This window comes from Gallus gallus, chromosome Z (assembly GCF_016699485.2).
Source record: "Gallus gallus isolate bGalGal1 chromosome Z, bGalGal1.mat.broiler.GRCg7b, whole genome shotgun sequence".
NCBI lineage: Eukaryota > Metazoa > Chordata > Aves > Galliformes > Phasianidae > Gallus > Gallus gallus.
The window spans coordinates 22,863,832-22,874,779 of record NC_052572.1 but is presented as its reverse complement, the minus strand read 5'-3'; the positions used below and the strand labels follow the sequence as shown (position 1 = coordinate 22,874,779).

The 10,948-nt window shown below is 37.9% G+C and overlaps 1 protein-coding gene across 1 annotated transcript in view; it reads right to left on the bottom strand.

Annotated features, from left to right (window-relative positions):
• Positions 1-214: 214 nt before the first annotated feature.
• HOMER1 (homer scaffolding protein 1) overlaps positions 215-10,948 on the bottom strand; it is a 93,710-nt gene continuing 82,976 nt past the window's right edge. Inside the window, exons 7-9 of the mRNA XM_424768.8 lie at positions 9,666-9,776; positions 8,133-8,213; positions 215-3,999 (exon numbers count right to left, since the gene is read on the bottom strand). Coding sequence (XP_424768.3) covers positions 3,811-3,999; positions 8,133-8,213; positions 9,666-9,776 — 381 coding nt within the window. The 3' untranslated portion in view covers positions 215-3,810. The remainder of the gene's footprint in view (positions 4,000-8,132; positions 8,214-9,665; positions 9,777-10,948) is intronic.

The window sequence follows — 10,948 nt, the reverse complement described above, 5'->3', positions numbered from 1 at the left end:
TTCTGACAAAGATTTTCACCTTTAGCCTTCGAAATTAAGCTCCTAATGAACAAGGTGCTCACGGGGCACTGCTCATAGCCACTTTGGTACAGAACATGAACGGCAATAAAACAAAGCAAGGTTCAGCCCCTCACCGCAGGTAAGCCTGGAGTTCGTCCTTAACGGGTAGAAAACAGAGCAGAAAACAGAAACCTTCCACAACTGACAAGACGCATCCCAAAGCATTCATTTTAATTGACGCATTGCTCATTCCTGCAGGGTTCTTGGTGAAGGAATTACCCTCAGAATGCCACCAATAGCATTAAACGATACTTATTTGTGTTACATCTGTTTTAGCCCTTTATTATATTTTACCTGAAAATGTATTTTCGTAGAGACTTTATAACAATATTTCTGCATTATCAGTTCATTTTGTTTGCCTCTTTCCTGGTACGTTAGCCAGGAAAAGGAATCCCCAGTCTGTAACAGACATTAATTCACACATTTTACTTTGTGCACATAGAAAAATGCAATTTCTGGATCATCGAGGCATATGGATTATGAACAAGACACTCCAAAAACCAACTATCTGGACGGGAATATACTTACAAAAATCTTTTATGTCAGAGTCAGGATTTCACAACATAACACGCTAATGCAAAATCCAGTAGCACCTGAAAGATTAAGGTAGCTGCTGCTATCACTTGCACATACTTGAAAAGATAGAAGGAAGAAAATAAAGAGTAAAAGTACATTCTCCAGAGAACAGCAAGTGTATTTCAAAATAAAAACTGTATTTCTGATTTTTCTTCAGTTTTTGTTGGATGTTTGTCAGTTTGGTTTTTTTTTTCACTGCAATTCTTGTTGCTCTTTTTTGTTTTGTTTTGTTTTGTTTTATAAGTTGCCATTTAACAAAGTTTATGCAATGTGGCTGCTTGCCTCTCCTGTACAAGAACACATTCGTTTTTCAACCTGTAGTACTCAGCAGTGTTTCCAGGTGCACACATTCCCATAGTTTCATCAAAGACAGATACAATCCGTAATACCCGTCCCTGGGAAAAGTCACGTTTCAAAGAGGCGAACTATTACCTTAAAACAGAGCTGGAGAGGCTACAGTAGGCATAACCACCTATGAATGAACCTCAGGTTTCAAATTCTAAACACCCACCTATTGTAAATCAACATTAAAAATACTCGTAGCATTCGGATTTTATTTATATGTGCACGTAAGTCCACCTTATCCCATACTCATGTTTGACAACTGTTTGGGAATTCAAAGGTGCAGCCCTCAGTAATTGTAAAAAATGAAATGAAGCATATCTACTGAATGAGAAAAGAAATTCTCAAATATCAATTTCCAATTTAAAATTTAATTTCAATAGGAAAATATTAAAAATGTGCACATCTAAATTTTTTCATGTTCTTTATATACATATGTGTGTGTACGTATACATAGAAATACTCATGTACCACACATATTCACAAAATTTAAGTGGAAGTATTTCTGTCCACTATTTTCCCACATGTAAATGACATCATATCTTTAAAAATGTCAATAATAATATCATTAAAAATAATATTACATTTATTCCATCATCAAGTTTCTAATGTTTTTATTCTTTCTTCATCCTTATTATGTCCACTGAGCAATAATTAACGGGCCAGATTCTCCTTGCATTTCCTCCAATGTTATGCCAGCTAAACATCGCTGACACCACATCAGGGACGCATCTGGTTTACAGCAGCACAAGTGACAGGAAAATCGGGCCCAAACATCCCCAGTTAAATTGAAATCTTGTGATATTTGCTCACGTGGACCTGATGAAGATGTACACATCACTGCCTAAAATCACTGAAAGAAAAACATGTAGCTCATCACAAAGTTTTCAACCAGTAGCACACTGAATCAAGCTCCTCCACCCCATCAATAAATAAAATAGGTGAGAAAATACCCTAAAAATATGGATAAAACTTAAACATTGTGTACATTACATACAGTATAATACATGATGGTTTAGCGTTTGACCTAAACCACTTTCCTGACTAGCCAGGGGACACCTGATAAATCACTGGTAAAGAGAAAAGAACAGTATTTTAGAAATAAAGCATGTATTTCTAATATAAACGAGAACCTGTGTGTATTATATGGTATATACATACAGTACACACAAAAACAAACTTATCCTTTCTAGTTTTCAGTAGCAGTCTCTAAGTGGAGAAAGTATGTGGTACAAATTTATAAGCAGCTAGATTTCATGTTCAACATTCAAATAAACTTGGGGAGCAAACAGTGCATCTTTCAACTCTGAAGTCTGACACTCATTCATACATTTTAAAAAAGCCCTCTTTGAAATTACAAGCAATTAACTTATGGCAAGAATGTACTTTGATGCAAGACACGTGACACTTGGCTTACCTTTCAGAGTTGGTTTTTGTTGGTTGTTTTTTGTTTTTTTTTTTTAAGTAATTCTGTTATATAAAGAAATATGTGGTTGCCAAAAGTCTGTTAAAATTTCCTCAAAACAACTTTAAAACCTGCTCATTGAGGGTAGCTGGATTCAATTATTTCCTGTTTTTAAGCTTTTTGTTAACAGCTGTGAATATTGCCTGGTGTTGTTTCAATAAGGATGTGATATGAAGACCCAAAAAAGAGTAAACACGTCTCCATTTCAATTTGTTATGACAGCAAGACTTTTAGAAACAGCTTTCTTGGCTGGACGAGTTCAGTGTCCAAGCAGTCCCTTGCAAAAGCTCTTGCCCTTAATGCAGTCTATAATAAATATTGCTCCCCATAAGCCATTATTCACAAAATCTGAAATTCCTGTGACATTCTGAAAAAGTTTCCTGCAGAACAGGCTAACAGTTAATTCAACATAGGTATTTGATATACGTAGCAAGGCCAGACAACAAATGACTAGCTATTTCTCGTTATCTGTGCATGTCAAATCTTACATTTAAAATTCTCATTTTCTTTTTTCTTTTTTTTTTTTTCTTTTTTCTTTTTTTTTTCTTTTTTTTCTTTTTTTTCTTCGGGGACTCACCTGCCATCATTGGTTGGCTTCAACATACAGGTTTAGTGGAAGATAGTATCTCGCTGTAATTACATGGAATTCATATGATAATGTAAACCTTACAGTGGACAATACTGTAGAACACCAGAGTAAGCTCCATAAAGAAATACGGTATATCCCAGTATATATATAGATTAAAAAAACAAACAAACAAACAAAAACCATCTGACCAACCAACTGAAATACCCAGAAGGAAGAACTTTACAGAAGCCATTAGGAACTTTGTTTCAATTAAAGATGCAAATCTCTCTCACTCCTGGCAAGAATAAATTGGTAATGGCACTGCTTCTCCACAGCGCAAAGAATCCTGAGAAATTATTAAGAACAACAAAATACAGGGCTGTCATCACTAAGTTCTTGCACAAAACACAGCAATTAAATATCTCAAATAAATGAAACAGAAGATAACCTATACTGTGTCTTTCACAAAAGAAGGGATGTGATCTGGGATACCGGTAATAGTTCCATTACCGATAATTAGAAAAGGACTGCATTCAGTTACTGTTAATATCATTCAAGTTATCTATGGCCAATAAAGTACAAGGAGGTAATTTGTAATTCAAGTTTTTTGTTGTTTTTTTTTCTTCAGCTAGCTACAAGCCGAGTTCTGAATTTTACATTGAAATATGACTCAAATTTAAAACAAACCCTCTCAGAGGAGCATTTCTAATTTTGTGCAACTTTGATGCAGAGCCCAACAAAGTCCTATGAAGAGAGACAGTGCATCTTTAAGCTGATTGGCACTGAAATCCCATTTTCTTTAGCTGCATTCTATTAGCTTGGCCAAGTTATCTCGTAATTCTGTTAGTTCAAATATTTTTCCATCAAGAATTTCTAAAAGTGTCTTCAAGTTATTGCGAAAAGCTTCTTGCTCATTCTGACTTTTCTCCAGACGTTGCTCTAGGTCAGACAGCTGGCCTTCCAGGTCTTTGTTTCGAATCTCTACTTCCTTCAGAGAAAATACATAACATGTTAATGCGTTGTCTACAAACAGAAAGCAGTCAAACCTCCTCCTGGTATTCGTGAGCTACTTTTGTTTTCAGAACAATCTGCAACCCTTTAAAGCTTCCGCAGTACCAAAAGCAGAACTCACGCTTTTACTAGGACTGAATACCTACCCTTTCTTCCATTTTTTGTTGGCATACAATGTGTTACGTTCAGTTATCACTTTATAATTTGGAAATATGACACTTAACTGAAAGTGGCTTCTCAGGTCCCCTTACTGAGACTGGATGAATTGCTCCAGGGTAGAGTCACCAGGTGGTGGCCTCGCCCAGAAGCTCAACCTGGTCACTGCTTTGTGTAGAGAGGAGTACCGCCTAACTTCTGTCTCATGTTGTGTGCCTTTTCACACTAGAAATTAAGACTGGAATAAAAATTAGGAGGACTGATCGAGGTGGAATCACTTGTAGCATATAAAAACACGAGCACAAGCTGTGGCCTGGAGCAGCCTCCCACAAGCACAGCACGGTGCTGCACAGCCAAGCTCTGCACCCAGCTCACACCAGGGCCCTCTCATATCTCATTGCTAGTGTACGTTCACATCGCTTTGCAACAGCATGCTGCTCTGTCTCATTCACTGCACGTCTCATACACTCCTGATGAGTTTCTTAATTTCAGCTATGGAAACCACTTCTGCAGGCAGCACAGGAACAGTGTGCTTAGTGCATCTTGAGCAGCCATTTCTGGAAAAGTGGATTCTAAATTAATACTTACATACACTAACATTTTTTAAAACACCTCCTTCCTTTACAGCAGCTTTGCATCACAAAGCTTTAACAGAGCTGCTCTGAGCTTTCAGACCAACCCATTTCACCCAGCCACAGGGAGGGAGGCCTGGCACCCTGCAGCAGCCTCTGCCAACACCAAACTTCTCTTCCTGCCCTCCCCACCTCCCACTGCTTCCACTGCCATTCCTCTGTCACCCTCAAAGCTCTCCATGTGCCACAGGGATGGCAAGTAGATCCCCACACCTGGATGGGGAGAGCTCTGGTGAGCTCAGGACTTCTAGGCCTCATCTCGCTCACTACTCTTCTGTAAAGTGGCAAGTTAAAAAAGATTTTAAAACTCTCTGGAGATACTCAAAACCCTCCTGGACACCTGCACGTGCAACTGGTGTAGGGAACCCGCTGTAGTAGGGCACTGGACTAGGTGATCTCCAGAGGCCTCTTCCAATCCGTACAATTCTGTGATTCCGCGACAGACTCTTGGCCACTGGTCTTGAACAGCACAACTGACAGGAATTACCCCCTGCTGCCAGCATGAAAATTATTGTAATCCATTTGACACAGACCAATATAGTTGCCAAAGGACTGAAGGAAACTAACTGAAAGAGACTGTTTGTAGGCACAACATAAATTAAAACAGATGTGTGCTTAGGTAATGACTAGCTACCTGACAGCTGTTAGAAACAAAGGAGCTGACTACCACCCAGCCAACACAGACATCCACCACAGGTTGTCCTGCACCGGCCCTGCAGACCAGGCTCTGGTGAGGACTGCACCAAGCGGTGCTGTGGGGGCTCAGCACCCTGAGGCCAAGCAGCCATGTCCAGGGTGAGCTGGGGAACTCAGCATCTTCTCGGCCCTGCTGGGATGACACATAGCTTATGCAGAACTGACTGAGTTAGTCAGTTTCTATTAATTATTAATTTCTGGAAAACACTACTTCCCAACTGTTATTTTTTGATCCCCACACATCTTTAGCCTGGATTAATATTAGTGATTTTTATAACAACACTGAATTGAAAATTCATGTCCTGCTAATGTGCAGCCTCCTATTGCAAATCAGTTTAACTCAAAACTGTTCCATATTAATGGAAGAAGTGGAGAAGTAGCCATGTAACACAATCTGTTCCCTTAGTTGTACCATTTCCCTTTATATGTAGTTAGTCTCATCTGACAGTAGACTGACACTGATGATCCATTCAGGTCCTGGACGTTGTCTTTAGATGCTCTTACAAAAGACATAATAACTTTTCATATATTACTTCCTTTTAGAAAATAAATAAGTTATTAAGAAGTCATGCTTGTTATTTGCACTGTATGGACCTCTTGGGGAAGTCAGAGAAAGGATCAGAATTAAATATTCAGACCATATAACAACAGCTATTCTTAGGCATCAGGCACAGTAATAAAGATATCCTCACTTATCATGAGAGTCACATTCATCGTGACTCATTCATATGTCTTAAGTAATGAAATTATTACATCACTAGGGTCCTGATACTTACCCTTCACAGTGACAGCATACCGCTGCTACTTACTGAAATTTGCCTATGATTGATTTCTAATTAATTGCCTGATACAAGTGTGTCAGAAATGTAAAATATCTTGAAATAACAATTTTTTGGACAGAGCTTTTCGTACAGGCTGCATTCCAATTAGTTATGTAATCCATTTGTGAACACAACAGGGGAAAACATAAATCAGAGGAGACAAGAGTGTGATGAACAGATACAGAGCCTAGAGACAATCATCCTAAAAACAGGCAACAGGTCTACTACATTAACACACATGGGATGGTCAGTCCGGGGCTATGGATGAAAACATTTCTCTGACATTATAGACATAGGGTGAAGGATTCAGAGAAGGCTGCTACTACCAAAGCAGGGGGAGTACTGCAGTAAGCAAAGATTCAAGATCTTCTAAAAGCGCTGCATCTGGTCAGCAACAATTGAACCTGAAGAGCAGCAACTTTTATCTCCGATCTTAAGACAGCTTTAAACTTATTTCAATAGGACCATGTATAACCATTCTAAGAAACTGATCACCTACAAAGTGACCATATAAAGTACGCATATACATAATATATCTATTTGTTTACTGACAATATACATATACAAAAGAGAAGCTGCAAACTTTATACTTTTTAATAAAAACTTAGCATTCTTTAATTCTAAGACATCTTTAATCTTTTACTAGTCTCTCCTTATTCTGCTTACTGAGGATATCTGCTTCCCCGCTCATTACTACTTTTCATGAGATCTCATACTGACATTATTACATACAGGAACAATTTCTAACTTTCATTATTCTCTTTTTTAAGTCTCTCAGGTAAGTTCCTTTTCAGATGAAAATTCCCATGCTTAGTCTAAACTCAGCAACAATTTTTGGAATAGTGGAACAGAGGTACTAAAAACAATCTTCAAAGAAACATCGTAATAACATACTTTTTTTAAAAAAAAAAAAAAGGGTGGAGGAAAATGAGTAAAGCACTTTTGTTCTTATGTGGTTCATTCTGTAGGTTAAAATGAGATTCAAGAAAGTTCCAATTCATATAACATATCTGAAAGAATACTCGTTTAATGATCATTTAGCTGTGTACAGCTTGATGGAGTTTGTGTTTAATGTGGTTTAGGTCAAGGTGTACAAGGAACAGTGATGGTCAAATTTAGTGCTTTGGATTTGGAACTATTTAATGCCTGAGTTTCCAGTTGTATCAATATTCTGAAGTCTGAATTCAAATTAATTTCAGCCTTGGGTCTCCCTTAATCTGGAGGCCTCCCAAGAGGAGCATGCCTGGGCTGGCTGATTAGCCTGGCAACAGGAAGGCACAAGTTTAGATGTAGCAAGAAGGAGCATACTGCTCCCAGATGCTGAGGTATCTGGCTTTACAAGAAACAGCCAATAAAAAAACAGTAAAAACACAATAATTCTAAGTAATTCCAAGAAAATGTCAAATTCTGTTTTTAAGTCTGTACTTCATGAGAACATTTTAACCTTAATCAGAGTATGTTTTGCAGCTGATTACAGACTCATCCCAACATGATGACACACAGTCTGACAATTCAGTGGCACACAAGACTGTGACAAGATACTGCTGTGAAAATGGGACCAGCTCCAGAGTTGGGTGGAGATCTGCGGTGTTCTAAATGGAATTTGGGTCAGTTCCCTCAGGAAAAAAGTAATGTTTTACTGCAGGTGGAAACTGTGGAATAAATTCCCAAGGAGCATCCTGACCCACCACTTACAGATTTATCTGGCAGCATCAACCAATCCAGAGTAAATTGCTGATGTAATCTGCCCACTTGAAGACCATTTTGCCCTTCTATCGAAATGAAGATGATGCACTATAGCTCACCTGTAACTTCTGGGTCAAAGAATCCCTCTGTGCCTGGAGCTCTCTGGCATTGTCAATTTCTTGTTTCAATCTTTCGATTTCCTAAAGGAAAACAAACAGTCCCTTTAACAAGACACGACACAGTTTGGCTTCAGTGCAGGTAAACTGCCTTCTTCTTTTCTTGAATAAGCCGTAGCAAAAGTACCAGAATGGGCAACTGGCTACTGCCATCTCAAGCCATACTCCTAATGTTCCTGAATCATAATCCTAAAAAGGCAATTCAATTGTGAATAAACAACAGTAATAAGTATTTTCTTTGTTACATAAGTCCAAGCCTCTTCTGCTTCAAAAGACGAAACATTTTTTCTCCTAGAATATTAAAGGTTCTTGCAGTTGAAAACTGTATACTTTATGCTCTACTATAATTCAACCTTCCCAATGTTTCATGAGAAAAATCCAATTTTCATCTGTACTTTAGTATGTCAAAAAAATTGCCTGCTTTGGCCATTGATTTCTGTAAGAAACTTGAAGCTAATAAATACTTTTAAACAGCTGTACTTGCCTTTCTTTTGCAAAGAGGTCTTTGTATTCAGCATATCAGCATAATGTGAAAGAGCATGGGTGGGCACCAAAATGGGAAACATTACCAACATCAGGTTAATCTCAAGAATGAGGGAGCCTGAAAAATGTTTCCTTCCATTTTGGGAGGATATTCTGTTTAATCCAAGGAGCGTCTCTCCTGCATCCTCCTCAGAAGGAGCTAACAACAGCCCCAAGCTCTGCTGGAGGCAAGACCCTGCAGGTCACAACAGATCTCCAAAATCCCATACCAGTGCACACTCTGTCTTTCATGGAGGACTCAGAGCAAACAATCCCTCATATGTGGCTCCTTCCACCTTTTTCCTATCCTAAAAGGGTTGGTTCTCAATCATTCTGTAGCATAAATCTGCTTTCCTCTAGGACCTATGTCAGTATAGGTCTTATTCCAATCTCTTCCATTTTCCAGGTGATGGGTCTAGCACAAAGGCAGATGGCACAAGAAATATCAGTCCTGTTACTGGCTGGAGATTTATTTTGCTTTGAAGGAAAGGGCTGATCTTAGGGATCATAAAAGTCAGCTATATTAACATAGCTTGAAAAACAGATTGACCTGAAAAGAGCATCGATCTATTTCTTGCTCCAAACCTCTCTCTCTAGAAAAAGAAAGCATGCTTATGACTGTCTTCCTTCTTACTGAGTGTTCATAGCATCAGTGCCATGATAATTGTTCTAAAGAAACCACTTGTGCCACAATGTAGACTTATTTTTGCAAAGAAAGATCTCAAAAATAACACAGAGGAAAAAAATGATACATTTTTTTTGTTCTTCAGATACCCAGCTCTACCTTCAACTGCAATTATATGATAAAAAATACTAGTCTTTTCAAATCAGCTAAACAATTATCTTTTTAACATCTATAGGAAATAACAGTGTTTACCACTCACAAGAAGATTAATATCCAAAATCTTTAGAAATGATGTAACAATAAATAAATGAACAAACGTTAGCAAATACCTCTTCTTTCTTCTTCAATGTAGATTCTAATTCCTGTATTGTCTGGTTTAATTCCGTTTTATGTGTGTGGACTGCATTGGCTTGACTGCTCACACACTCTAGCTCAGTCACCTGTTGAAATAATTAGCAGCAACATATACAAAGTTAATTGCAACAGTTTCAAGGTACCATCACTTCTTTGCATAAGTAGCTGCATTTGAAATATTATCACTGTTAGTTCCAGGTGACTTACATGATGAAAATGAAGGCATTCTTACGAAGCCTGCATAAAATTCCTCCAAAAACCTTTTTGCAGAAAATGGCTACCATGTTTACTACAATAACTTGGAAACAATAAATTTAACATGTTGCAGGCTAATTTAACATTAATTAAAAGTAATACTTACTAATTATTTTATAGAAGAAGCTTTATTACTATTTCAGAAACAGTAATGTCTATATGAGTAAACACAGATCTGTCTATTTAACTTACCTCTCCATCTGACATTTTTAATGTTTCATCATCTTAATCAAACAAGCCATAATGTTCCCTCCCTTCCTAGCAAGCCAATTAACAACATTTCACAGCCTCATCTTCTGACATTGCTTCAGGTGTTACAGGAGACACTGAGCTACCAACGTACAGCTGCCAACTTCTTACGTTCTCTTGATTCAGACCGCATCTCACAGTCACAAAGCCAACAGCTAATGGCATAATTTGGATTGGTGCCGTTCCTCTTTATTAGCAGCCAGCATTCTCTACCTGCCCTTGGATAAGATGCCTGGCAATGGTATATGCCCTTTTCATTTCACTTCTTTAGTTGAAGAGATGTAAATATCCTGCCATTCAGAGAAATTGACATTAAAAAATGCACCGAAGAAATAAAACAGAGCCTACACAGAAAGTCTTTGTTCACAGACCTCTCAAATTACAGATTAGAGATCTTTCACACCACATGTCCGTATGGGTATCTGCCATTGTTAAAGCAGTTTAACCATTGTTAAATAACAAATTGTCAAAAATATATGTAATTTACAAATAATAGCTCTTTTTTTGTTTTCAGAATATATGCACCTGTCAATCTTAGTGCTTAGTCTTGAATAGAGCTGCGTCATCTAACCACAGAACAAATTTGCCTCAAAAACTTTGTAAAAGAAAGGATGTTTCCATGCAAGGTAAACTTTTATGTCTCAATTTAGCTTCCTAAGAAAAGCAGACCCCAGACAGTGGGCAGGTATGCTTCAGGACAATTTTCTTGCTCTGATTTTTGAGGAATCAAAATTAGTGCCCTCCATCACCAATG